Below are 27642 nucleotides of genomic sequence, written 5' to 3' on the forward strand. Positions count from 1 at the left end.
GCCAAAAGACATCCTGGAACCATCATCACCATCAAATCAGGGTTAAGCAAATGTAGTCATTTCCACATTATACATAGAACACTTGAAGTTCAAGATCAAACTGTACAAAGAAGCAACTTTTAATAGAGTTAAGTTCTGGTCTGTGAGCCATTTAATGGTCATGGTGTTGTGTCAGCCATTCAGTTTTATGTTAATTCATCTATATGAGAGTAAGCAGAAAAGTTGAACTTAAAACTCCAAGCTATTTAACATGAAAAAAAAAAAAAGAGGCTGAAAAATGCAATAAACTATCACTCTGCCTATCATTAACAGTCTCCTCCAACTTGTTTTCAAGCAGTCTGACAAATAAAACAAATATAATTTCAGTGTGAAAGCCATCATTTTTGTCTGTTTATGTTATCTAATTTATTCAGTTGTAATTCATTCAATTGTGTATAACAAATATTTTGCAGAGTTTAGGTATAATTCAATGAAGCCCTATTAATAATTGCATTTTCCTAAATTGAAAAAAATTTCTAAATGTCACAGATTATTTAAATAGATGAACAGTGAAGTGAAAAAAGTTAAAAAATTTGAAATGAAGTGTTAGTTGCTCAACATTTATTTATTGATGCAATCTCTGAGTTTCTCTTAACTAGGAGTTTTCTTTGTAAATGTGGCAATTACAGATTAATCACAGAAAGTTGAATTACCTGACTATAGATTGAATACAGATTTGGAAAACAAAGTTTCAACTTTTCTTTGTCTACATATGCACCTATCCTACAATGCAAATACAAGCATAGTTTTAGGGAACAGTATCATTTTTGAGATTTTCATAACCAAATATTACAATTTAACATAATATAATCAGTTAAAAAAATAGTAGTTTTATACCATTAGCCTATATTGCTCAAAGGTCATGGCTTTGGAATAAATATCTGTGTTCTTCCCAAATTCATGTTGAAATCCTATCCTCCAAGGTGATATTCTTAGGAGGTGGGGGCAGTCCTAAGGTGGCAGAGGAATAGGACAGGGAGAACACTTTCTCCCCCACAAATTCATCGAAAGATCATTTGAACGCTGGGCAAATTCCACAAAACAGCTTCTGAATGCTGGCAGAGGACACCAGGCACCCAGAAAGGCAGCCCATTCTCTTCAAAAGGAGGTAAGGCAAAATATAAAAGATAAAAAGAGAGCCAAAAGAGTTAGGAAAGAGAGCCACCCCGGGGAGGGAGTCGTGGCAGAGGAGGAGTTTCCGAACACCAGGAAACCCTCTCACCAGCGGGTCTGGTGGGAAGACAGATTACACACCTAGCCGCAACTCCAGTATCCCGGACGCTTGAGTCCACCAGCAGTGAGCTGGGGCTGAACAGGGAGGCGCATGCATGCATAGGGTGGGGACCGGGCCTGAATGCCCTGAGGACAATCTGAGAGAGCTAATGTGAGATAGCAACCCAAACTGCGGGATAGCCAGAGAGAAAAAAGAGAGAGAGAGAGAAGTTTTCTGCGGAAAGCTCTAAGGTACAGCCTGGCCCGCTCACAGAACAAAGGATTGAGCAATCACCAGAGGAGAGCTCGCCGGCTGCGGGCTGCGGGCTGGCCCCTGCCCCCTGCCAGAGGCAGAGAGGCGGGCGGATGACAGCCAGAGATGGAAGGCAAGGGGCAATCTTCTTGGCCGGGAGACAGCATCCTCCACCAAACTGTGAGCAGGCTCCCAGTTACTAACGAAGTCTTCCGCTGCGCACCCAGGAAACCGAGCGGCTGGGACCAGGGAGGTGGTAAGACTCACCGCCCAGGGAGAGTGTGCTTGCCAAACACGATCGCCTGAGCTGCTTGGACCTGGGAAGGGCACAAAACGCAGGCCCAACAGAGTCTGTGCCTTTGTGGAGTACCCGAGAACCTGAACCTGAGCAGCTTAGACCTGGGGAGTGCACACAACCCAGGGCCTGCTTTAGACTTCCCCTGCAGAGCAACCTGGAGCCTGATCAGTGCAGACCAGGAAAGCACACACGCCGTGAGCGGGAGCAAACCCGGTGTGGCCCAGACACTGCGCGCGCTCCCCACACCCGCCAGTGATGTTGTTTGCAGTGCTCCTCCCTCCCCCCAGCACGTGAGCCTATGAACGAGTGAGCCTATGTAAGTGGCCACCCTCACCCCCTTGTGTCAGGGCGGAAATTAGACACTGGAGAGACTTGCAAAGGAGAAAGCCAAAACAAACAAAGAACAGGGAACCGCTCTGGAAGTGACAGAGGCAACAGAGTAAACGCCTGGAGTTAGCACTGACTACACTGGAGGGGCCTATAGACCTTGAGAAGAAGTATAAGCTGGAACAAGGGACTATCTGAAATTGAACTGACCCCACACTGCCCTTAACAGCTTCAGCGAAATTCCTAGATATATTTTACTATTATCATTTTTTAAGTTCTTTATTTGTCCTTTAGTTTTCATTTTTATAACCTACTATTATTATCTTGCAAAAAAAAAGACCCTATTTTAAAAGCAAATTTCATATATATATTTTTTATAATTTTTGTGACTTTGTTTTTTTTTTAATATTGTATTTTTGAGAGTCTAACCTCTACTCTAGATTTTTAATCTTTGCTTTTTAGTTTTTGTTATCAATTTTGTACCTTTAAGAATCCAATCTTCAGTACTCATTTTTACTTAGGAGTGTGATTACTGGCTTGATTGCTCTCTCCCCCTTTTTGACTCTCCTTTTTCTCCCCCAGGTCACCTCTATCTCCTCCCTCCCCCTTCACTTCTCTACCCAACTCTGTGAATCTTTTTGGGTGTTCTGGGCTGTGGAGAACACTTAGGGAACTGATTACTGACTAGATCTGTCTTTCTCCTTTTGACTCCCCTTCTTCTCCTGGTCACCTCTATCTCCTTCCTCCCTCTTCTCTTCTCTGTGTAACTCCGTGAACTGCTCTGAGTGTTCAAGACTGTGGAGAGCACATAGGGGACTGATTACTGCCTAGAATGCTCTCTTGCCTTTTGATCCCCCCTCTTCTCCTCCTGGTCACCTCTATCTCCCTCCTGCCTCTTCTCTTCTCCATGTAACTCTGTGAACCTCTCTGGGTGTCCCTCATTGTGGAGAATCTTTTCACCATTCACCTAGATGTTTTATCATCAGTGCTGTATGGATGGAGAAGTCTCAACACTACTGTAAGAATAAGACTGAAAGCCAGAGGCAGGAGGCTTAAATCCAAAACTTGAGAACTCCAGAAAACTCCTGACTCCAGGGAACATCAATTGACAAGAGCTCATCCAAAAGCCTCCATACCTACACTGAAACCAGGCTCCACCCAAGAGCCAACAAGTTCCAGAGCAAGACACACAACACTAATTCTCCAACAACACAGGAACATTACCACAAACACAAAAATACAGGCGTCCAAAAGTCACACCAAACCCATAGACACCTCAAAACTCACTGCTGGACACTTAATTGCATTCCAGAGAGAGGAGATCCAGCTCCACCCACCAGAACACTGACGCAAGCTTCCCTAACCAGGAAACCTTGACAAGCCACTCGTCCAACCCCACCCACAGGGAGGAACCTCCACAATAAAGAGGAACCACAAACTACCAGCATACAGAAAGGCCACCCCAAACATAGCAATCTAAACAAGAGGAAAAGTCAGAGAAATATTCAGCAGGTAAAGGAACACGATAAATGCCCACCAAACCAAACTAAAGAGGAGGAGATGGATGGGGAGTCTACCTGAAAAAGAATTCAGAATAATGATAGTAAAAATGATCCAAAATCTTGAAAACAAAATGGAGTTCCAGATAAATAGTCTGGAGACAAGGATTGAGAAGATGCAAGAAAAGTTTAACAAGGACCTAGAAGAAATAAAAAAGAGTCAATCAATAATGAATAATGCAATAACTGAGATCAAAAACACTCTGGAGGGAACCAACAGTAGAACAACTGAGGCAGTTATGACTGAGGCAGAAGATAGGATAAGTGAGGTGGAAGATAGAATGGTGGAAATAAATGAAGCAAAGAGGGAAAAAAGAAATAAATGAGGACAACCTCAGAGACCTCTGGGACAATGTCAAATACCCCAACATTCAAATCATAGGAGTTCCAGAAGAAGACAAAAAAAAAAAAAAAAAAAAAGGCCAAAAAAGCCATGAGAAAATAGTTGATGAGATAATAGTTGAAAACTTCCCTAAAATGGGGAAGGAAATAGCCACCCAAGTCCAAGAAACCCAGAGAGTCCCAAACAGGATAAACCCAAGGTGAAACACCCCAAGCTACATAGCAATCAAATTAACAAAGATCAAACACAAAGAACAAATATTAAAAGCAGCAAGGGAAAAACAACAAATAATACACAAGGGGATTCCCATAAGGATAACAGCTGATCTTTCAATAGAAACTCTTCAGGCCAGAAGGGAATGGCAGGACATACTTAAAGTGATGAAAGAGAAAAACCTACAACCCAGATTACTGTACCCAGCAAGGATTTCATTCAAATATGAAGGAGAAATCAAAAGCTTTTTAGACAAGCAAAAGCTGAGAGACTTCAGCGCCACCAAACCAGCTCTTCAACAAATGCTAAAAGATCTTCTCTAGGCAGGAAACACAGAAAAGGTTTACAAACTTGAACCCAAAACAACAAAATAAATGGCAATGTAATCATACTTATTAATAATTACCTTAAATGTAAATGGGTTGAATGCCCCAACCAAAAGACTGGCTGAATGGATACAAAAATAAGACCCCTATATATGCTGTCTACAAGAGACCCACCTCAAAACAAGGGACACATACAGACTGAAAGTGAAGGGCTGGAAAAAGATATTTCACGCAAATGGAGACCAAAAGAAAGCAGGAGTAGCAATATTCATATCAGGTAAAATGGACTTTGAAATAAAGGCCATGAAAAGAGACAAAGAAGGACACTACATAATGATCAAAGGATCAACCCAAGAAGAAGATATAACAACTATAAATATATATGCACCCAACATAGGAGCACTGCAATATGTAAAGCAAATGCTAACAAGTATGAAAGGGGAAATTAACAGTAATACAGTAATAATGGGAGACTTTAATACCCCACTCATACCTATGGATAGATCAACTAAACAGCAAATTAGCAAGGAAACACAAATTTTAAATGATACAGTAGATCAGTTAGACCTAATTGATATCTAAGGGCATTTCACCCCAAAACAAAGAAATTCACCTTTTTCTCAAGTGCACGCGGAATCTTCTCCAGGATAGATCACATCCCGGGCCATAAATCTAGCCTTGGTAGATTCAAAAAAATTGAAATCATTCCAAGCATCTTTTCTGATCACAATGCGGTAAGATTAGATGTCAACTACAGAAGAAAAAAAAAAAAAACTATTAAAAATACAAACATATGGAGGCTAAACAACATTCTTCTGAATAACCAACAGATCACAGAAGAAATCAAAAAAGAAACCAAAATTTGCATAGAAACGAATGAAAATGAAAACACAACAACCCAAAATGTATGGGATTCAGTAAAAGCAGTGCTAAGGGAAAGGTTCATAGCAATACAAGCTTACCTCAAGAAACAAGAAAAAAATCAAATAAATAACCTAACTCTACACCTAAAGCAACTAGAAAAAGAAGAAATGAAGAACCCCAGGGCTAGTAGAAGGAAAAAAATCATAAAAATTAGGGCATAAATAAGTGAAAAAGAAACAAAGGAGACCATAGCAAAATTCAACAAAGCTAAAAGCTGGTTCTTTGAGAAGATAAATAAAATAGACAAACCATTAGCCAGACTCATCAAGAAAAAAGGGAGAAGAATCAAATCAACAAAATCAGAAATGAAAATGGAGAAATTACAACAGAAAACACAGAAATACAAAGGATCATAAGAGACTACTATCAGCAACTATATGCCAATAAAATGGACAACTTGGAAGAAATGGACAAATTCTTACAAAAGTATAACTTTCCAAAACTGAACCAGGAAGAAATAGAAAATCTTAACAGACCCATCACAAGCACAGAAATCGAAACTGTAATCAGAAATCTTCCAACAAACAAAAGCCCAGGACCAGATGGCTTCACAGCTGAATTCTACCAAAAATTTAGAGACGCGCTAACAACCTATCCTACTCAAACTCTTCCAGAAAATTTCAGAGGAGGGTAAACTTCCAAACTCATTCTATGAGACCACCATCACCCTAATACCAAAACCAAACAAAGATGCCACAAAATAAAGAAAACTACAGGCCAATATCACTGATGCAAAAATCCTTAACAAAATTCTAGAAAACAGATCAAACAACATATTAAAAAGATCATACATCACGACCAGGTGGGCTTTATCCCAGGGATGCAAGGATTCTTCAACATTCACAAATCAATCAATGTGATACACCACATTAACAAATTGAAAGATAAAAACCATATGATTATCTCAATAGATGCAGAGAAAGCCTTTGACAAAATTCAGCACCCATTTATGATTAAAAAAAAAAAAACTCTCCAGAAAGCAGGCATAGAAGGAACACACCTCAACATAATAAAACCATATATGATAAACCCACAGCAAACATTATCCTCAGTGGTGAAAAATTGAAAGCTTTTCCCCTAAAGTCAGGAACAAGACAAGGGTGCCCACTCTCACCACTACTATTCAACATAGTTTTGGAAGTTTTAGGCACAGCAATCAGAGAAGAAAAAGAAATAAAGGGAATCCAAATTGGAAAAGAAGAAGTAACTCTCACAGTTTGCAGATGACATGATCCTCTATATAGAAAACCCTAAAGACTCCACCAGGAAGTTACTAGAGCTAATCAATGAATACGGTAAAGTTGAAGGATACAAAATCAACACACAGAAATCCAAATTAAGGAAACAATTCCATTCACCATTGCAATGAAAAGAATAAAATACTTAGGAATAAATCTACCTAAGGAAACAAAAGACCTATATATAGAAAACTATAAAACACTGATGAAAGAAATCAAAGAGAACACAAATAGATGGAGAAATAGACCACCTTCATAGATTGGAAGAATCAATATAGTGAAAATGAGTATACTACCCAAAGCAATCTATAGATTGAATGCAAGCCCTATCAAGGTACCAACAGTATTTTTCAGAGAACTAGAATAAATAATTTCACAATCTGTATGGAAACACAAAAAAACCTCGAATAGTCAAAGCAATCTTGAGAAAGAAGAATGGAATTGGAGGAATCCTCCAATTTCTCCAGCCCTCCAATTGGAGGAATCCTGCCTCCAATGGAATTGGAGGAATCAATCTGTACTACAAAGCTACAGTCATCAAGACAGTATGGTACTGGCACAAAGACAGAAAAATAGATTAATGGAACAAAATAGAAAGCCCAGAGATTAATCCACGTACCTATGGACATCTTATCTTTGACAAAGAAGGCAAGAATATACGATTGGGGAAAAGACAATCTCTTTAACAAGTGGTGCTGGGAAAATTGGTCAACCATTTGTAAAAGAATGAAACTATAACACTTTCTAACACCATACACAAAAATAAACTCAAAATGGATTAAAGATCTAAATGTAAGACCAGAAACTATGAAACTCCTAGAGGAAAACATAGGCAAAACACTCTCTGACATAAATCACAGCAGGATCCTCTATGACCCACCTCCCAGAGTAATGGAAATAAAAGCAAAAATAAACAAATGGAACCTAATTAAACTTAAAGGCTTTTGCACAACAAAGGAAACTACAAGAAAGGTGAAAAGACAGCCTTCAGAACAGGAGAAAATAATAGCAAATGAAGCAACTGACAAAGAATTAATCTCAAAAATATACAAGCAGCTCCTGCAGCTCAATTCCAGAAAAATAAATGACCCAATCAGAAAATGGCCAAAGAACTAAACAGACATTTCTCCAAAGAAGACATACAGATGGCCAACAAACACATGAAAATATGCTCAACATCACTCATTATCAGAGAAATGCAAATCAAAAGCACAATGAGGTACCATCTCACACCGGTCAGAATGGCTGCAATCAAAAAGTCTACAAACAATAAATGCTGGAGAGGGTGTAGAGAAAAGGGAACCCTCTTACACTGTTGGTGGGAACGCAAACTAGTATAGCCACTATGGAGAACAGTGTGGAGATTCCTTAAAAAACTGGAAATAGAACTGCCATACAACCCAGCAATCCCACTGCTGGGCATATACATCAAGGAAACCAGAATTGAAAGAGACACGTGTATCCCAATGTTCATTGCAGCATTGTTTACAATAGCCAGGACATAGAAGCAAACTAGATGCCCATCAGCAGCTGAATGGATAAGAAAGCTGTGGTACATGTACACAATGGAATATTACTCAGCTATTAAAAAGAATGCATTTGAATCAGTTCTAATGAGGTGGATGAAACTGGAACCTATTATACAGAGTGAAGTAAGTCAGAAAGAAAAACACCAATACGGTATATTAACGCATATATATGGAATTTAGAAAGATGGTAATGATGACCCTATATGCAAGATAGCAAAAGAGACACAGATGTGCAGAACAGACTTTTGGACTCTGTGGGAGAAAGCGAGGGTGGGATGGTTTGAGAGAATAGCATTGAAATATGTATATTATAATATGTGAAATAGATCGCCAGTCCAGGTTTGATGCATGAGACAGGGTGCTCAGGGCTGGTGCACTGGGATGACCCTGAGGGATGGGATGGGGAGGGAGGTGGAAGAGGGGTTCATGATGGGGAACACATGTACACCCATGGTACATTCATGTCAATGTATGGCAAAACCAATACAATATTGTAAAGCAATTAGCCTCCAATTAAAATAAATACATTTAAAATAAAACAATTAAAAAAATTTTTTTAAACAGGAGGGGCCTCTGGGAGATAGCTATGTCCTGAGGGTAGAGCCCTCCTGAATTGGATTAGTACCTTTATGAAAGAAACCCCCGAGAGTTCCCTTATCCATCCCTTTTCATCTATGAACCAGAAAGTGGGCTCTCTCTAGACACCAAATGTGCTGGCACTTCGATCTTGACTTCTAGCCTCCCAGACTGTGAGAAATAAGTTTCTGTTGTTTATAAGCTACTCAGTATTTGTTTACAGCAGCTCCAATGGACACACACATTAGTTAAGAATATAAAGTCATACTTTTCTTATTTATATTGGATGAATTTTTCTTCTGAAGAAATAAAAAACATGCTAAAGATTTTTCACTCTCCATAATAATGCAAGGGCTTGCCAGGTGGCACTAGGGATAAAGAACCTGTCTCCAATGCAGAAGACATAAGAGACTCAAATTCAATCCCTGGGTTGGGAAGATCTGCTAGAGGAGGGCATGGCAACCCACTCTAGTGCTCTTGCCTGGAGAATCCCCACGGACAGAGGAGCCTGGCAGGCTACAGTACATAGGGTCACAAAGAGTTAGACATGACTGAAGTGACTTAGCATGCATGCATGCAAGAATGCAAATGTTCTGTTTCAAGATAATATTCAAAACTTAATTAAGGATAGGATTTTAAAAGTAAATGTGAAAAAAATAGCAACCTTATTTTTATATTATCCATCAACAGTGTTAATTTTGATATGGGTGCTGATAGGATAATACTGATTACTAGTAGTTGTGAAGGAAATATGAATGAAAGGACCTGGATTTCACATAAATATATCTTTTTCTGAGTCCCCAAAATTGAAAAACTTTACAGAGAGTCTTCACCTAAAAGTTCTTTTAAATAATTTTTAAATGTAAATTTAAGATTATCACATCAAAATGAAGGTCTTTTGACTTTGTTTATGGCTTTATTTTTTGCCACTCAGAAGCTGGACTTTTTTTTTTTTTTTTTTTTTTTTTGAAGCTGGACATTTTTATGTAGGCAAATTTTATCAACCTTCATAGCTTATGGTTTGGGGTCTTGTTTAGAAGGGCCTTCTCTACTCACTCAACATTTTTAAAATGTTTTACACTTACTTTCTTTGAATATTTTAAGGGTTTTTTTTTTTAATATTTAAAACTTGGCCCCATAAGAATTTACTTTGGCATAAATATATCTTCAGTATGGAAGGTTTACAGTCAAGGCTGTATTTTGGAGTTTTTTTTGTTTTTTTGTTTTTGTTTTTGTTTTTTTGGCCATGCAGCATGTGGGATCTTAGTTCCCAAGCAGGGATCAAAACTGCACCCTCTATAGTGGAAGCAGGGAATCTCAACCACTGGTCCACCAGGGAAGTCCCCAAATCTGTATGGCTTTTCTTTTATGATTTCTGGCTTAGATGTCATGAGGTTTGTTGTTGTAGAATGGCATTTCTTGGGAACAATGTGGATAGTGGACTGGAATAGGACACACCCAGGGGACAGGCAAGAAACCCCGCTGAAGAAGTCTTGGCAGGGAAGGAACATTATTTTTCATTTAAGTTCAGCTCATTTTGCATTTACTGAGAATCTGCTCTGTGTTAAGTATGGGAGGTACAAATATAAAGAAGACACATCTGTGTTCTCAATTGGAGGTGACAGATACAGAAGGCAAATTACAGTGTGGTAGGTACAATTCAATGTGAAGGTGCACACCCTACAATGTGGAAGGGCCAAAAAGCACACATAAAAAGAGCAGCTTCTCCAGCCTGGAAGGGAAGAGGGCATCTGAGGAGGCTTCCTGGAGAAGACGAGGCCTGAGCTGAGTTGTTCTCCATTTGAATATTTGGAATATTAGAATAAGACAATTCAATCAGGCATGTGAAATCACTTTCCAATTAAAATAGCTCTTCCTTCACAAATTCTTTTTTTCTTAATTATTACTTTTGGCTGCTCTGGGTCTTCACTGATGCATGGGCTTTTCTCTAGTTGCGGTGAGCAGGAGCTCCTCTCTAGCTGTGGTGCACGGGTTTCTCATTGCAGTGGCTTCCGTTGTTGAGGAGCATAGACTGTAGTGTCCATGGGCTTCAGTAGTTACAGCATGTGGGCTCAGTAATTGTGGCTCTGATAGTTACGGTGCACGGGTTTAGTTGTTCTGTGGCTTGTGTGATCTTCCTGGCCCAGGGGTCAAACCCAAGTCTCCTGCATTGGCAGGCGGATTCTTTTTCCACTGAGCCACCAGAGAAGCCCCACAAATTCATTTTGCTTATGTGACATGGTGAACAACATATTACCTACTAAGATATATAGGTAGCTGCTTTAATAGCAATTGAATATAACTCCCACACCAAGGGTGAGGGCTCCCCAGAATAGGGAGAAACATCCCTGGTGCAGAGTGATAATGAGAGAGTTCCATCAGACTCCTACTTTCCCCACATAGCTAAAAGCAGTTCACTATTTCTGAAACACAAACTACAAATCAGGAAACTTGAGAACAGGAGGCTGGAGAAACAGTCAGGGTATGACTTTAGAGAGATTTATGCTTTTAGTAGAGGACAGGAGAGAAAAATCACTGAAGTGCTCTTAGCTGAGAGTTGTCAGTTCTGTCAAAAGGATTTGGAAATCATCAGTGGTGTGGGTGGAAACATGGGGAAACATGAGTGGTTGTGGTTGCCCAGGGTTACCAAGTTGCAGAGGACTTGATGTTTAGAGGAATCCTTGATCTCTTTGAGAATATGATGAAAGCTCTGGACTGTCTCTCCAGAAAAAGGCACATGTTAAAAATCACACAAACTTCTATACAGTTTCAGGGAACCCTCTGATTAAGAGTATTTGACAGAGGAGAAAGGGAAGAGGCTTGAGGAAGAGGATATTTGAAACAAATGGAAAGACAACGAGCAGAGCAGGAAAAAGGCCAGAGAAAGACAGGCCAAGAAGTCAAGAAGAGCCAGGAGACTGAGGCTGCAGGAAGTTGTGGGAGAGCAGAGATGTAAAGAGGACCAAGTCACATGCTGTTGGGACTTCTGCTGAGGTAAGTTCTGAAGCACGTCTTTTGCACTTAACTAAGAAATCACTGGTGGGAGATTTCCCTGGTGGTCCAGCAGCTGAGACTGTGTGCTCCCAGTGCAGGAGACCCAGGTTCCATCCCTGGTCAGGGAACTAGGTCCCACATGCCACAACCAAAGACCCAGCATGCCACAGCTAAGACCTGGCACAGCCAAATAAGTAAATAAATAGATTTTTAAAAAGAAATCAGTGGTGATTCAGAATAGTTTCTGAGGAGTGATGGGTAATGATAGTTCCAGGTTGTTGTTGTTGTTTTTAACCCAAGAAGTGTTTAGGGGTGGCATATGGGTAGAAGAGAGGGTAGGGGATTTGTCTTGATGGTGCGTTTGCAGAGTACCAACATAAGGTTGAAAAATTGTCAGTTGTCCACAGAAAAGGTTGAGGGGCTTGTGGGATTAAGTCCATTCATCCCCTAGGCACTCCATATGATGGAATCAGAAGCCAAAGAGCAATGGTTGAAGGAATGATGCGTGTTGAGGAGATTAAGAAGCTTGGTTTATTGGGTAGGAGGGAGATAAGGGGCAGTTAACATTAGGAAGGAAAACAAGAAAGTAACTTTGTTTCTAAGAATGAACATGCCCTGATATTTCTCTGCTTTCCTGTAAGAAGAACGAAGGGAAAATGGAGAGGATAAAGACATAAAGGAGAGAAGCAGGCCTGAAGTGCCAGAGGGCACAGGATCCCAGAAGAGAGGCTGGACTTGGAAAGGAGGAGGGACAGCACCCCCCGCCCCCCACCAGGCAGAACAAGGTGAGGAGGTCTGTGGTATGTATACATTTACTCCAAGTATAAACGTAAGTGAAAGTCGCTCAGTTGTGTCTGACTCTTTGCAACCCCATGGACTATACACTCCAAAGAATTCTCCAGGCCAGAATACTGGAGTGGGTAGCCTTTCCCTTCTCCAGAGAATCTTCCCAACCCATAGATGGAACCCAGGTCTCCCGCATTGCAGGCAGATTCTCTACCAGCTAAGCCACCAGGGAAGCCCATATATGTACGTAGATCAGCCCAAATGGCCTCTGCGTGAGTGCTAAGTCGCTTCAGCCGTATCAGACTGTCTGCAACCTGTGGACTGTAGCTGCCATGCTCCTCTGTCCATGGGATTCTCCAGGTAAGAATACTGAAGTGGGTTGCCATGCCCTTCTCCAGGGGACCTTCCCAACCCAGGGATCAAACCTGCATCTCTTTCATCTCCTGCATTGGCAGGCAGGTTCTCAACCACTAGTGCCACCTGGGAAGCTCAAAATGGCCTCTATTTTCTCATTAATGTAAGGGGTAAGGTTGACAGCTGAGAGTCAAGAGATGAGACTGTCCGGGGGCCCTGACCAATGGTTATGTTTTAGAATCCTTGATGACTGACAGATGGGAGAGGAAGCTGAATGAGAAGAAGAATGATTCAGCAGGCTGGTGAGAGACAGGTCCTAACAGAAAGCAAACAGCACGTTCCAGTGGGGTAACTGAGGAGAGTTTGGGGAAAGGAGTATTTACCAAGCCGTGAACAGGGTTGGGGGGAGGCATAAAAAGTAGTGAAGTCCACAGGGCCTCGCTAGAGAGGGAGCCTTGTGAGGTGAGAGAAGAGAGTGTTGCAGCAAAAACAGAAGTGAATGAATGGCCTTCGGCGCATATCAGACAAACAGGCCTACAAGAGTTGAGCAATCTTGGTTACTCTTTGCCTGTTACTACTAACAGTTGTCGCTAAACGTGTCCTTCACAGAGTTGTTGTTGTTGTTGTTGTTTAGCCGCTAAGTTGTGTCCGACTCTTTGCAAGTCCATGGACCTTAGCTTGCCAGGCTCCTCTGTCCATGGGGTTTCCCAGGTAAGAATACTGGAGTGAGTTGCCGCTTCCTTCTCCAGGGGATCTTCCTGACCCAGGGATCGAACACAAGGATCCTGTGCTGGCAAGCAGATTCTTTACCGCTGCGCCACCAGGGAAGCCCTTCACAAAGCTAAACAAAGCCAGTCCTTCTCTGACTTCATGTCAGTGTGCGTCTGGCACCCTTCTCCCCTGCACTCTCCTGTAACATTCTGCGTTTCAGAAAAGCTATCAATCCTGTAACCTCAGGGACTGCAGACTCAGTTGCTGAGTTGCCTGATGCCAGCTGTGGCTTTTTTGAAGATTTTCCAAAGAAAAATGTATATAAGCAAGACCTTCATGAGGATATAGAACCCCTCTCCCTGTTCCCAAGAGAGGGGGGACACAGTTCTTGAGGCACTGGTCTACTGTGTTCTCCTTTTGCCTGGTAAAAAGAATACAGCAGGGAGGTGGGAGGGGGGATCGGGATGGGGAATACGTGTAAATCTGTGGCTGATTCACATCAATGTATGACAAAACCCACTGAAATGTTGTGAAGTAATTAGCCTCCAACTAATAAAAAATTAAAAAAAACAAAACAAAACAAACAAACAAAAAAAGAATACAGCTATTCTTTTCTGTTTCCTCCAAACTTTGTCACCATATTTCTATCTGGCATCGGAGGACCGGGAGCCAAGATTTTAGCAACAAAAGCAGGTCCCAGATCTCAGAGAGAAGGGATGTTTGTTAGGAGAGGGCCATCCCAATGGAGCCCACTGGACACAGATGTTAAGTTACCTGCCAGACAGACAGCCTTCCTGTCTCTAGGTTCTGGTAACCTCTCTGTCCTCTTGCCTAAAGTAGTTACAACCAGCTGTACTAGTCCCAGGGGACTACACTATTCCTTATGATCATATTATATTCATCCTATACACGTTTTAAAATTCTATCTTAATAATTTTATTATAATTATCCAATTTGAATGTACTATTTCCTGAAGAAACTCTCACCTATATATGGTGTTTTGAAAAGACAAACTCTGGAAAGAAGAAAAGATGCAGGGTGTAATACATAAATAATATTAGAAATTTAAAGGAGGACAAAGTACAGATACAGCATGCATTTGAAAAATATTCCTATACTATGAAGAATTTTATGCCAATAAACCTGAAAACTTAAATGGACAAATTCCTAGAAGATATATAATTGAACCAAAAAGCTTCAACAAGAAATTGAAAACCAGTGTAGACCAACAATCATTAAAGAAACTGAAATAATGGGTTAAAAATCTCCCCATAAAAGTGGGACGGTCCTTAGGTGTTTTATTTAGCAAATGTAAACATTTCTAATGTATCTTTTTAAAAAGTTGAAGTAACTGATTTACAATACTGTTACTTTCTTTTGAATAGCAAAGTGATTGTTATCCATATATGTAAAAATACATATTCTTTTTTATATTACTCCACTGTGTTTTATCATGGGACACTGAATACTGTGCTGGACAGTTATAATGTATCTTTTATCTGATCCAACTTTTCAAAATTTATTTTATTTGGCTGCGCTGAGTCTTAGTTGCGGCACTCAGGGTCTTTAGCTGCAGCTTGTGAACTCTTAGTTACAGCATGTGGGATCTAGTTCCCTGACCAGAGATCAAACCCAGGCCCCCTGTATTGGGAACTCAGAGTCTTAGCCACTGAATCACCAGGGAAGTCCCCTGTCTGTATTTCTTATTCTATTTTGGGAAGCTCTGGGAAGCTCTAAGAAATTGTTTCGTTCACTATTTATTCACATAATGCCACCATTGGTAGCATTGTTTCATTCACTGTTTAACCCAGGCTTGCCTTAAACTTAGCATAAACTATGGCAGAAGCTAGAAAAATCTAAAGGATCCGTAGATATATAAGACTTCAGGCAAAGGGAGGAGACTTTCACAGAGCCTCTAGGTCCCAAGTGAAACTTCAAACAGCCAAGACAGGGCTGTGATCCTGCAGACTGAGCCCAAATCCCCCTATTCTGGTACTACTGACATAAGAAGTCCCTTCAGAATGAAGATCTGCATGCAGCACGTGACTCTGCCCAACACCTGGTCACTATACCAGCCTAATCAGTCACTTCTGGAACAGTGAAAGTCACCATTTGGCCCTTTTGATGATAATACCAGGGTTAATTATTAGGAAGTTATTGGGAGAAACAGCTGAATAACATTACCAAAAAGGCCTGAACCCAACTAGATATTCAAAAAGAATTTCAGTAACTTTCAAGCTACTTAAATTTGTCCCCTCACTCATATAGTTCTAACCTACAGAGAAACTTTTGAAAAGAATATTTTTCTTTGGAGGCACCAGAATCATGGCTCTATAACAATGACAATAGGCCTCTCACTTGCATTTTTAATGAAGAGAATTATCTTCATTTTTTTAGTTTTATTCAGAGGTTGTGTAAAGCCTGTGTACTTCAGCTGAACACAGGATGTGGGCACAGACACCAGAATCGCTGAGGGGCTGGATGAGGCCCAGATAGGTCACAGCATTTGCTACCAGCCGTCCTGAGGTGTTGATTTTTATTGTTATTTCCTTTTCTTTTTACTTCTGAGCATCAAAACCAGGTTTCCATTTACAGCAGCCAAGAAGATAGGGGATTATCTGTGTCAGTCATGCAGAAGTGTTTTCATCTGGAAGATCTGACTGTGCATTCACCAGGAGTGGGCAACAGAGAAGATCTGACTGTGCATTCACCAGGAGTGGGCAACAGAGAAGATCTGACTGTGCATTCACCAGGAGTGGGCAACAGACTCAAGCTCAAGCAGACACAAGCTCACCGGGAGGGGCAAGTGTCTCCAGGCGGCCCTTCAGGGTCCACAAGCATCCTGCCCTGAAGCACTGAGAACCTGGCTACTCTGTAATAGCCTCACGATGCACCAGGGATTTCCCATCCAACTTAATGGAGCAAGTTTAGGGAGTGAGGAGAACATAACCTGACAAAGTTCCTACTAGGAGTGTGGAAAACAGGGATCCTCTTCCTAAATACCTGCTTCCAAATAACCCATCCCAATAAACTGTACTCACAACCACAGATGGTTCAAGATGCACTCTAATTCTCTTGCCCTTTCAAGGGTTTTCTTTCTCATGAGTTTGTGTTCTGACATTTCTACCAAGATGCAGTGGTTGGAGACGCTGGCCCTTTAACGGGGGAGCAGGGCAGGGGCTGGGAATCTTAAAGCCGGGGCAGCGAGCCTGCCTGGCCCGAGCCGCCATGGCCACGCTGAGCAGAAAGGACAGCTACGGTGCTGGGGTGGGTGCTGTGAACCCCTCCCTGTGCACAGACTGAGGCTGGTGGTGACTGTGTGGGAGTGCTTCCCCTCCAACTCCTAGCACTGCCTCTCCTTTCTGTCCCTAGAGCTGAGGTCAGAGGGTGGGGGGTTTAGGGCCATCTGAGAGCCCGGGATTCTGCTCCTTGGAGATGTGGATCAAATTTTTTCTGACAGCTTTGCTGGGGGTAGACCTTGGCTGTTTCGATGCCAGACCATCCTTTACTAAGGACAGGGGTCTCTGGATCTCTTCCCTATCCCAGGTTTACCTTCCAGAGGCTAACAATGCTCTCTCGCCAGAGGAAACAGCCATGGAGCAAGTCTGCCAGCTGGAAAAGATAAAATGCCTCCAAGGTAGTATCACCAAGTGGTCTGTGGTATCTGATAAAAGTCCCAGGATTGCAGCGGCTTGGGGATGTGGTTCAGTGGATAGGCATGGGTTTGAGTCAGAACTGCTATGAGTGATTCCCAAGTTCTTTTACCTACTGCTATATCAAGAGGGTGACTGAAATCACATTTATGGGGTCTATTTTCCTCACCTTCAGAGAAAAATGATCAACACCAGCCTTGTATTTTTGTTGTGAGCAATACATGAACATACACACGTCAAGTCTCCGGCACATGGGGGTTAAATTGCCATGCATCGCGGCAGCTGGAACTTGGTTGATTAAAGAGGCACAGGAAGGGCTGTCCGGGGATGAGCAGGTGCAAAAGCCTGTGGTGGGACTAATGAGCCCATGCAAGGGGGGCTGAGAAGGTGAAGGCGATTGGCACCTGCTGGGTTCTGTTTGCTCAAGTCGGGGGTGCCTAGGGGCGCCCTGGGGTAGTGAGGCTGAGTTGAATTCATACAGCAATGTTTGAAGATGGTGCTGGATACGGCTTGTGAACAGAAGTGCTAAGAGAAGCATCCTCTCTCCGCCAGGCCCTTCACGGCTGAGCCTGTTTCTACTTCCTCCGTAGGCTCCCGCTTAAACCAAGGCTCAGGCAAGTCCCATGTCCCCTTGGCTCTTAAGGAAGAGCTGGTGTCTGCCTCTCAATTGGAAGAAGAGGAACTGGATCCAGATTTAGCCCCAGACGTGGAGGAGGAGGAAGTGGAGGAGGAGGAGGAAGAGAATGATCTGGGGGACCCAGCTGTCCTCAGCGCTGTCCATAACAGCCAGGTGCCGTGGCAGGAGGGTGTGGGGTTGTCCCGAACAGTCTGCATCTCATAGGCTGTTGCTCCACCTCTCTCTTATCTTCACCCCTCTCTAGGTGGGTGAACACTTTCTATTTCAGGCTTGAACCCCAGGAGAGACGCTCATCTTCCTTCCCTCCTTCCGTCTGTCTTCTGCTTAGTTTCTGATTCTGCCCTCACCTTGAATGCAGGTCCAGCAGGGCTGCCTCACCCACCCAGGGATGCTGGCTCTGCTCCTGAAATGAGTCATTTTCATTTCAGCTGATGAAATGTGTCATCTTTGACCTTAGACCCGTGTCTTTGCAGTCCCTTGGATTCCGTCAGCACATGGGGAGGCAGGAGGGGTTCCCATGCAGAAATGAAGTTACTCAGATCCTGCTTCAACTTAACTCCTCAGATGCCAGGCTGGCTTCTCTTTGATGGAAGGAAAGGGGGTCCTGATCCTACTGACTTTGAAATTGAGGGAGGGCCAAGCTGCCTGTATCCTGCGTATTGGAAATGGTTTGGTTCTGCTGCTCACCTCCCCCATTAACACTGGTGAATGTAGACGTTATCACAGGGGCTCATTCCTGCCTCATTCCTCCCTCGCATTCCAGAAAGGGCTTCTCAGCTCCCTTGGAATCACGGCCCGTGGTGTTCTAGGGATGTCCCCTGCCTCCTTGCACTTTCTGTGGCAGGTGAGTGTCTCCAGTCTCGCTGTGAGAAAGAAACGGGGTGTTGAGAAGCAGTGTTTGGAGGGTCCCCTTCTTAACATGACACTCTGCTCTTGACCTTGTTCTGGGGATGCGGCAAAGCGAGGTTAGGGTATGGACGGGGCGGGGACGCTTGTCATTCAGAGAAGCTTGGTAAAGGACAGAGCCGGTCCTGGGACAGCTGGTCTTCCTAGAAAAGGGACAAACAATTCCAGCTTACAGAACATAAATAGCACTGAGCCTTGTGCTAGAAAGAGCACATGATGTGGAGTGGAGGGGCTGCCAGAAGTCCAGCAGGGAGAGGAGAAGGGAACTGTAGGCTGAGGAGGGCTGAGGAGGAGTCTGAGAAGGGCTGAAGACAAGGTCTGACGACACTCAGAGGAGGAAAAGAAGGGGAGTTGACCCACACAGAAAGGAAAAAGCACAGGCTTCCACATTGTCAGGGGCCAAGAGCTACTCCCTAGGGGGTGACAAGCCTGCCGGAAACAAGAAGGGGGCCCACAGTCTGGGGCCCTCACGACTGGCGTGAGGGGCCCCAATGTGGCAGATGTTGGGTGAGGTTCTTCAAGGCAAAGGCAGAAAGGCAATCAGCAGCAAAGGCAGGATCTGTTGGGGGAGACGTGCTTCTCTCAGACCCTGAAATGCTTCTCGTAGACCCTGGACCACCTGGTTCCCCTTCCCTTCCGGCCCGCCCTTCTCAGCACCCGCTCTGCAGCCTGCCACTTTGGACCTCGACTGCCCGCACCAGATCCATCACTCCTCTGCAGTCCACCCACCTCATGGCCCCTGAGGCTCAGGTGCTGGATCGGGGTGCCCCTCCCCTGGGATCCAGACAGGCTGGGTTATCTCCAGAAGATGGGAGGTAGTAGCTGAGGAGGCATGGCTGCCCTTCTACCAGCTACCACAGAAAAAATACTTAGAGAAACTCACTAAGGGAAGTGTGAGATGACATGCAGTCCCTTCCCTCACAGGTGAGGAGATGGAAGCCCACCTCAGATATGAGGTCAGCTGGCCCAGGAGAACTGAGCTTAGGACCCAGAAGTCCTGATAGCCAGGCCAAATGTTTTTCTGTCGTGTTTGGATTTCCTGCAGCCCCATTTCAGGGATATACATCCTGGAGGGGATGTGAACCCTGCTGGGCTAGGATAGTGATGCTTCTCGTGGCTGATGTTGGGTAGGGTCCTGAGCAGGTCAGGTCCCATAGCTGTCCGGCTGAGGTGCCCAGAGACTAAAAGAAGTGGGGAGGGTGCTAAGAGCTTGCTCCCACCCAGCCCATGTTTCTTTCTAAGTCTCCCCAGTCATCTGACCCAGCTCCACCCTCAGCACCAGAGGATCTTGAAGCAGCAGCAACAACAAGGTCGACCACAAAGGTAAAGCCTAGAGGAGGAGCAGGGTTGAGCAGCACCCCCTGCATGCTGGGTTTTCCCTTGCGGCAAGGCACCTCCCCAAGCACCCCCCCTTTCCCCCTGATATCCAGCTCCAGGCTCTCTACTCCTTGGGGAGTTCTGGGGGGGGGGGGGGGAGGTGGGGGATGAAGGAGGAGGGGGTCTTAAGAGCCCTCCTGCTGGCTTGAAGTCCCCCAGCCAAGAAGTGGCCTCAGCAGCCGGACTCCTATGCTAACCTCATGACGCAGAAAGAGAAGGACTGGGTGGTAAAAGTGCAGATGGTTCAGCTGCAGAGTGAGAACCCCCGCCTTGATGACTATTACTACCAGGTGAGCCCCAGGGCCTCTGACCTTGGGGTCAAATGGCTTGACTCCATAGCCCTGAGAGCCTTCCTTCAGCTCACAGTCTCCATGTCCCTTCTCGTGGGAGGGATGACTGTGAAAGGATGGGGTCGTATTTCTATACTTGACATCCAAACTCCTTCCCTTTCTCCTAAACTTCAGCTGCAGGGGATTATTTGTGATTCCCTAAACACTCTGAGATTTTTGTCTCCATCCTTTGACAAGAATTTCTCCTACTCAGTCTGAAAATGAGGACATTCTCATCTTTTGTACACATTGATTTCTCTTAGAAATGACTTGTTATAAACATTCGTCTACTTACGTTTTACTTTCTTTTAAGATCTAAAACACAAGGAACTTTTATAGGTAATGGAATTCAATTTCTCAAACAAATGTGGCAGGTTTTCTGACTCCTTTCTGTCTTCTTCCTATCTGCCCTTTGTCCGTGAGTTCTGGGTTGTCTGGGCTTCCTTGTGGCTCAGACAGTAAAGAATCCGCCTGCAGTGCAGGACAGCCGGGTTCGATACCTGGGTTGGGAAGATCCGTGGAGAAGTAAATGGCTACTCACTCCAGTATCCTTGCCTGGAGAATTTCATGGACAGAGGAGCCTGGTGGGTTACAGTCCATGGAGTCACAAAAAGTCGGACATGACTGAACAATTAACACTTTCACTTTCTGGATTGTCTAAGTTTTATTTCACTTTCTCTTCAACCTACCTGAGCCTGCTAGCAAGGTTCCCACCTTTAACTCCTTCCTATTGACATTAGATTCTTTCTTCCCACCACACTTCAAAACATCTCTGCCTTCTGCCAGGATCACTTGAATGTGATCATCTTACACTCCTGACTTTTAGACATTGCTTCTCAGTGAAGGAGCTTTTTCAAGCCTTTGTTTGACTCAGTCAGTGGCTTTATTTTAGTTCTGGATTTCACAGTCTTGAGATAGCAGAGCTGCTGTGCCAGTCCACACACGAGTAGAACTGGCTGAGAGGCCAGTTGCCAGTAGTGTCCTCTCTGTCCTTCAGTGGACAGAGGTGGTCTGTCACACCAGCAGAGAACGCTGATTTGGGACAGAACAGGTAGGACCATCAAATTAAAATGGGGAGAGGGGAGGATGGGGTGACCGCGTATAACTTAGAATAAGGAGTGAAGGAAGCCTGCAGACCCTGGGACACATTTACTTCTGGGCTCTCTGCTTTGCTTCTCTGCCTTTCCATCCTAGCTCTTCAAGTCCTTAGGATGGGGGCGGGGGCAGATCAGGTGGCATGGGGCTTAGGGTGCTGAAGATGTTTTATAGTGGCTCTAGAAGGGTCTTGCATCCCAGGAGCATTTCTGGAATGAATGCTGTAGACAAGGGTATACTAAGAGGTTGCACTGGAGAACCCTAACTCTTAAGTTCAGCCAACGAGTACATATTTGACTAATCCGTGAACTCTCAGGAATATTATCAGAAACTAGAGAAGAAGCAGGCAGATGAAGAGCTGCTTGGGCGAAGAAGCAGGTTTGAGTCTCTCAAGCTGGTCACACCTTACATTCAGAAGGCGGGGGTTTATGAATCAGGTAGGACTGGGACTGACCTACTGGGTTGGGGCAGACATCTGGCTGGACCCAGGTGGAAAGCAGAGGGGCACATGCCTGTCTGACTCCTTCCACACAGTGGTTCGAATTGAGGGTTCCCTGGGCCAGGTAGCTGTGTCGACATGTTTTACCCCTCGCCGAGCTATTGACGCTGTGCCCCACGGAACTCAAGAGCAGGTAGGAGTTTATCTTCCTACAGCCTTTTTCTCTCCCTGTGTTTTGGAGAAAGGTCTGGAGCACTGTCATGCTTGAGTTCAGATTGTGAGCTAAGAGAAAGAGGAGTGATCAGGCTTTGCGATTTAGTCTTTCCAGCTCACGTCCTGGCCTGCCTAGGCGTGGGCTGCTGCTGTTGGGGTTGTGGCTGACAGCCAGGGACTCTTTCTCTAGGAGACAGCAGCTGCAAGCAGTCAGAGGCTTTGGGTGCTGTACCGGATTGAGAAGGTGAGACCTCAGCCTTAGCAGTGAGTTCCTTGCCTCCCTTGAGAACAGGAGATGCTCACATTGACCCCTCCTTCCTCTCTCCCCACCCTCACGTTCCCAGATGTTCCTTCAGTTACTGGAGATAGAGGATGGCCAGCAGGATGGGCCTGCACAGCCCCGTGACTCTGAGCAGCAGAGCAGCCGGGTTGAGAAGCTCTTCCAGGCCTTAAAGGCCCAGGGGCAGAATAATCTGGAGTGAGTGTGGGACGGTCACACCCCATCCCAGGAGGAGACAGTGGCTTAGCTTCGGCCCATCCCTTCTGGCAGCAACCCTCTGCTCTAGCTGAGCCCTCCGATGGTCACCTGTGTCCCTGCAGGGCGGCGGATGACGGCTTCCTGCAGGTGCTGTCCGTGGGGAAGGGGAAAGCCCTGGTGGCCCGGCTCCTCCCCTTCCTGCGCCGGGAACAAGCTGTCAGCTTGCTGCTGGCCATCACCCGCCACCTGCCCTTCCTGGTCAAGAGGGACGTGGCCGATCAGGTAGTGTGGCACGGAGTGGAGGAGAGGATGGTTTTGTGGATGGGTTAGCAATGCTTATCCCTTCTCCTCCTTCCCCTCCCCACCCTCAGAGAAGCCAGAGAAGGTTTTGGGTAGTGAGGGGGGACTGACCCTGCCACCCTCAGGGGAGGGGGTTATAGAAGACTGCCACAGGAACAGCTGATGGTCTTTGATCTTCAGGCACAGTGAAGAAAGGAAAACCCACGGGCATATGGTTACACAGGTGTGTGTGTGCTCTGGCAGTTAGAGAAGATGAGGACCCGCTGATGAGTGCCGAGCTCCAGAGCTCCTTTGCTTAGGGAAGGCATGCAGGACAAGTGGGTGTTGAAGGGCCACTGTTAGGGATGAAGACACCCGAGTGGTGATAGGCCTGGTAGGTCTGAGCTGACCAGAAGGGGCTAGAAGCAGGCTGGCAAGAAAGAGACTGGAGGTGAAGTTGTCAAGGAGTCAGAGAGGCCCTGACTGATCTTCCTGCAGGCCCTGCAAATGTTATTTCAACCTCTGAGCAAATGTATCAGGCACTTGACCTTCCGTGAACTCCTCCAAGGACTTCAGGGACTCATGCGGCTACCACCTGGCTCCTCTGAGCGGCCAATCACCGTGGTGCTTCAGAATCCGGTAACACACGTGGAAGTCTTTGGTCTCTCCACAGGAGCCTCCAGGTGCTACCTGGAGTGGACCCAGGGTGGGGTTGCTTTTTTAACAAGCTCCAGATGATAATGGTGCCTCTAGATCAGAAGTAACCAAACATTTTTGATAGTGAATCCTTTTACTACAAAAAAAAAAAAAAAAATTCTGAACTATACCACCTGTGTGTTTATAAATCGTATACATGGAACACTATACTTATATTAGGTGCATAATAAATACAAGGTGAGATCTATATGTGAAAGATCTCATATCTTCTAATATTCTAGTGGATTATCCTGTGAACCCCTTCTGAAGGTCTTTGCCTCACGCAGTGCCTCTTAAAATGGGCTCCACATCCTACCCGCATCAGACTCCTGGGTCCATTCCCAACCTACAGTCTCTGACTCCTCGGGGTAGAGACCACAAGTTTGCATTTCATCATCAGCTCCCCAGAGGAATCTTTTGGACAATTCAGAGCAGTGATTTCCTTGGAAAGAGCTCAGAGTTTCTTGGTCAGCCAGGGTAAAACTTGATGGATTTATGGGTGTTGGACTCTGTCTGTACCTAGGAACTTGCCCTTTTAGTTGGGAAACAACAGAGGAAGGGGAGCACTGGATGCCTATGGTAAACTCGTTTTACCCTAGACACTCTGACACTTTATCACTTGCAGTTTGGCATATCTTTGCTCTATGCCCTGCTAAGTCATGGGGAGCAGCTGGTATCACTGAATTCTTCCATCAAGGAGCCCAGCAGTGACCATTCAGCTTGGTAAGATCATAAAAACCTTGTAAATACTATTTCAGTACCACAGGGATGTGTGCTAAGCTGCTTCAGGCGTGTCCAACTCTTTGTGACCCTATGGACTGTATCCTGCCAGACTCCTCTATCCATGAGATTCTCTAGGCAAGACTGCTGGAGTGGGTTGCCGTGCCCTCCTCCAGGAGATCTTCCCAACCCAGGGATCGAACCTGCATCTCCTGCATTGGCAGGCAGGTTCTTTATTGCTAGTGCCACTTGGGCACTAGAATCCCCCTGGGATGTGTAGGCTAAGCCAGATTAGCTGTTTCCTGAGTGGTTTAATCAAGCACCGGGGAGGAGGTTGGACAGAGAAGAGGCGACTAGCAGAGTTGTAGCTGTTTCGCCTTTTTTTTTTCCCTGTAGTGCCTAGAGTGCTGTCCCCCATAGGAGGAAATATAAGGTAGTCATTAAAGAGACAAGCCTTAGAGTATAACAGACCTCGGTGTGAATTCTGCTCTGTCACTTACCAGCAGCATAACACTGGGGCATATTATTTCACTTTCTTTAGCCCGTTCCTCCTCTATAAACTAGGGATGTAAGGATGATGGTACCAACCAGTGAGAGATCTGAAGATTAAGCAAGATGGAAGATGTATAAAGCACTAAGCATTGCCTGGCACATACCAAACAGGCAAATGTTCTATCTTAATTACTGTAGGTGCAGAGGGTGGTAGTGGTGGTAGAAGATAACAAGAAACCTGGGGCCTTAGTCTATTTCCCGCATAAACACTAAGATGCCGATGTGTTTCTTCTCTGCCCTCCAGGACAGACATGGTGATTCTCACTGCCTGGGAGATTGCTCAGATGCCTACAGCCTCTCTGGCAGAACCCCTGGCCTTCCCCAGCAACCTTCTTCCCCTGTTCTGTCACCACGTGGACAAAGAATTGGTACAGAAGCTGGAGGCTAGGATGGAGTATGTGACCACGGAAATAAGATCATAGCCCCAGGTTGAAGCCCAGACTAGGTTCTATCACTTCTCTTCTATGTTTAAACCAAGAGTATGGAGGATAACTTGCTTTTAGAAGTATTTCTAGACATGGATACTTACTGAGTAACCAATCTGCTCAAAGTTAGGGTTGTATGACCTGTTTCTTCAGCCAAACTTTTCCATTTTTTTCCCTAGGAACTTTGATTATTTATCACACTAAGATATTTGAGAGTAAGAATTAGAGAAGATGAACTGTTCATTCAAAAACTGTTTGAGGGACAACTCAAATGTAAAGAAGATGTAAACGCACAAAGAACATGTAGGTCATCTTTCCTCAGAACTTTCAATCTGCTGGCCAGAGATACTAATCACATGGCACAATACTTTAAAGGGAAGTTATTTGGAGTTGATCCCTCTTTTTGTAGGTTTGTTTTGATCTACTGATCAGCTTGTTCCAGAATGCCTATATATAGGGCAAGTTTAGTGATCAGACACTAGCTGTGTATAGGTTTTGCCTACAGGGATCCAGAGAGTCTGAAGACAGTGTACACCTTGATATATTGGCAAACCTTGCCCAAAACCTTTTCTCATGCCTCAAAAAACTGAACTATGTGCCTAAAAAGGCAGAGCAAAATGAGGTATAATTAAAAAGATAACAGAATGAAGTGCTGCAGCTTGTTTGTAAATGAAGAGGTATTATCAAAGTCACTTTCTTTTGTGTGAAGCTTCACAAGTGTCCTTAATGTAAGGGACAAGTCCTTGTTGTGTTGAACAATAGACTGACTTTGAAAACTGTTCTGGTCTTGCCATTTTTTATAAGTAGCTCTAGCTGAGCTAAGAGGGTTGGATATAAATATCTCCCTTGAGATATGAGATGTTTCATTTACTTTGACAAACAGGGTCATTCACTCATCAACAAATACTAGAGCCCCCCCTTTTTTTTAACCAGGTACCATTTTAGGTGGTTGAGAGACAGTGATGACCAAAGAAAAGCCCTTTGTCTTCTGAAGCTTACATTTTGGTTGGACAGGGACTGACAGAAGATACCAAGTAGTAATAAATACTATGGAGGAAACACAATTGGAGGATGAGTGACTGGAGTGAAATGGAAGGCCTGTCAATTAGAGGTTAAAGTTAGACTGGAATCAAAGATGAGTATTCCATGCAGAGGTACTAGTGAGCACAAAGCCCCTAAAGTGAGAATGAACTTGGTGTGTTTGAAGAAAAGAAAGAAGAAAAATGTGGCTGAAGTATACAGATAAGGGATGGGGGTGATGAGCTCTGAGAGCAGTAGGCAAGGTACACATCTGTAATCTTTTTTTTAAAAAATCTGGGTTTTCCACTGTGCTAGGAAGTCAGAATTTTGAACAGGGAAGTGACTTTGATTTTGTCACTTTTGTTTTGAGACAATCATTCTTGACTGCTAATTGCTAGGGGAACAGGATAGAAAGCAGAGGGAAAAAATGTTCAAAAGTTTTGTGTTTTTTTTTCCCCCTCAAAGTTGGAGCAAGAATTGAAGAGCTGTGGGGACAGAAAGAGAAGAGGTTTGAGAGAGGTTTTGGAAATAAGAGTTGACAGACATTGCTGATGGGCTGGATAAGGGTGGTGGTGAAGAATCCAGGATGCCTCTCTGGCAGAGTGAATGGTGGGTGCCCTAGACTAATGTGGGGAAAACAGAAAAATGCATTTGGGGAGTAATCATCAATACTTTAGACATTTAATATGAGTCCTGTTAGAAATCCAAGTAGATATATCAAGTAGGTAAAGAGCAGTCTGGAGTTAAAGTAAAAGGTCAGGGATAAAGACACCAAAGTGGTAGCTATCATCACACAGAGGTATTACAAGTTAGGAGAGAGGGAACGATGATATAGGAAGAAAAGTCAACCTGGGGACTGAGGAGGTGTCATGCGTGGGAAAGGATAGGGAGAGAACTAGGGGGTTACCAAAGTTGGGGGGGGAAAAAAAACTATTTCAAGGGGCGGGGAGTGTGGAATGGAGAGAGAGAAGTAATGGTTGGTTTTGGCATTTCTGCTCACTGACCTTAAGGGACAGTTGAGTTGGAGATGGTGGCCTGAATAGAAAGGTTGAGGGAAGGAGAGAGGGGTTGACTACAGAAAGAGGCAATTTGGAATCTTCTGAAAGGGAAGCAGAGAAATTTTGACAGTAGGTTATATATA

At 44.2% G+C, this 27642-nt stretch overlaps 1 protein-coding gene across 3 annotated transcripts in view; it reads left to right on the forward strand.

Moving 5' to 3' along the window:
- PATL2 (PAT1 homolog 2) overlaps window positions 1-26260 on the forward strand; it is a 37042-nt gene extending 10782 nt beyond the window's left edge. The window contains exons 2-18 of one of the 3 annotated variants that reach the window (XM_043921204.1): window positions 11605-11831; window positions 12473-12616; window positions 13721-13843; window positions 17229-17319; window positions 17926-18125; window positions 18736-18816; window positions 19486-19628; window positions 20130-20201; window positions 20407-20545; window positions 21996-22116; window positions 22214-22311; window positions 22522-22575; window positions 22676-22809; window positions 22932-23091; window positions 23587-23727; window positions 24410-24507; window positions 25301-26260. In XM_043921204.1, the coding sequence (XP_043777139.1) occupies window positions 17277-17319; window positions 17926-18125; window positions 18736-18816; window positions 19486-19628; window positions 20130-20201; window positions 20407-20545; window positions 21996-22116; window positions 22214-22311; window positions 22522-22575; window positions 22676-22809; window positions 22932-23091; window positions 23587-23727; window positions 24410-24507; window positions 25301-25478 (1662 nt within the window). In that variant the 5' untranslated portion in view covers window positions 11605-11831; window positions 12473-12616; window positions 13721-13843; window positions 17229-17276 and the 3' untranslated portion in view covers window positions 25479-26260. Of the gene's footprint in view, window positions 1-11604; window positions 11832-12472; window positions 12617-13720; window positions 13844-17228; window positions 17320-17925; window positions 18126-18735; window positions 18817-18882; window positions 19195-19485; window positions 20202-20406; window positions 20546-21995; window positions 22117-22213; window positions 22312-22521; window positions 22576-22675; window positions 22810-22931; window positions 23092-23586; window positions 23728-24409; window positions 24508-25300 lie in introns of those variants that run through there. The other 2 variants (XM_043921203.1, XM_043921205.1) reach the window with 2 other exon arrangements.
- The last annotated feature ends 1382 nt before the right edge of the window (window positions 26261-27642 follow it).

Source organism: Cervus elaphus, chromosome 12 (assembly GCF_910594005.1).
Source record: "Cervus elaphus chromosome 12, mCerEla1.1, whole genome shotgun sequence".
NCBI lineage: Eukaryota > Metazoa > Chordata > Mammalia > Artiodactyla > Cervidae > Cervus > Cervus elaphus.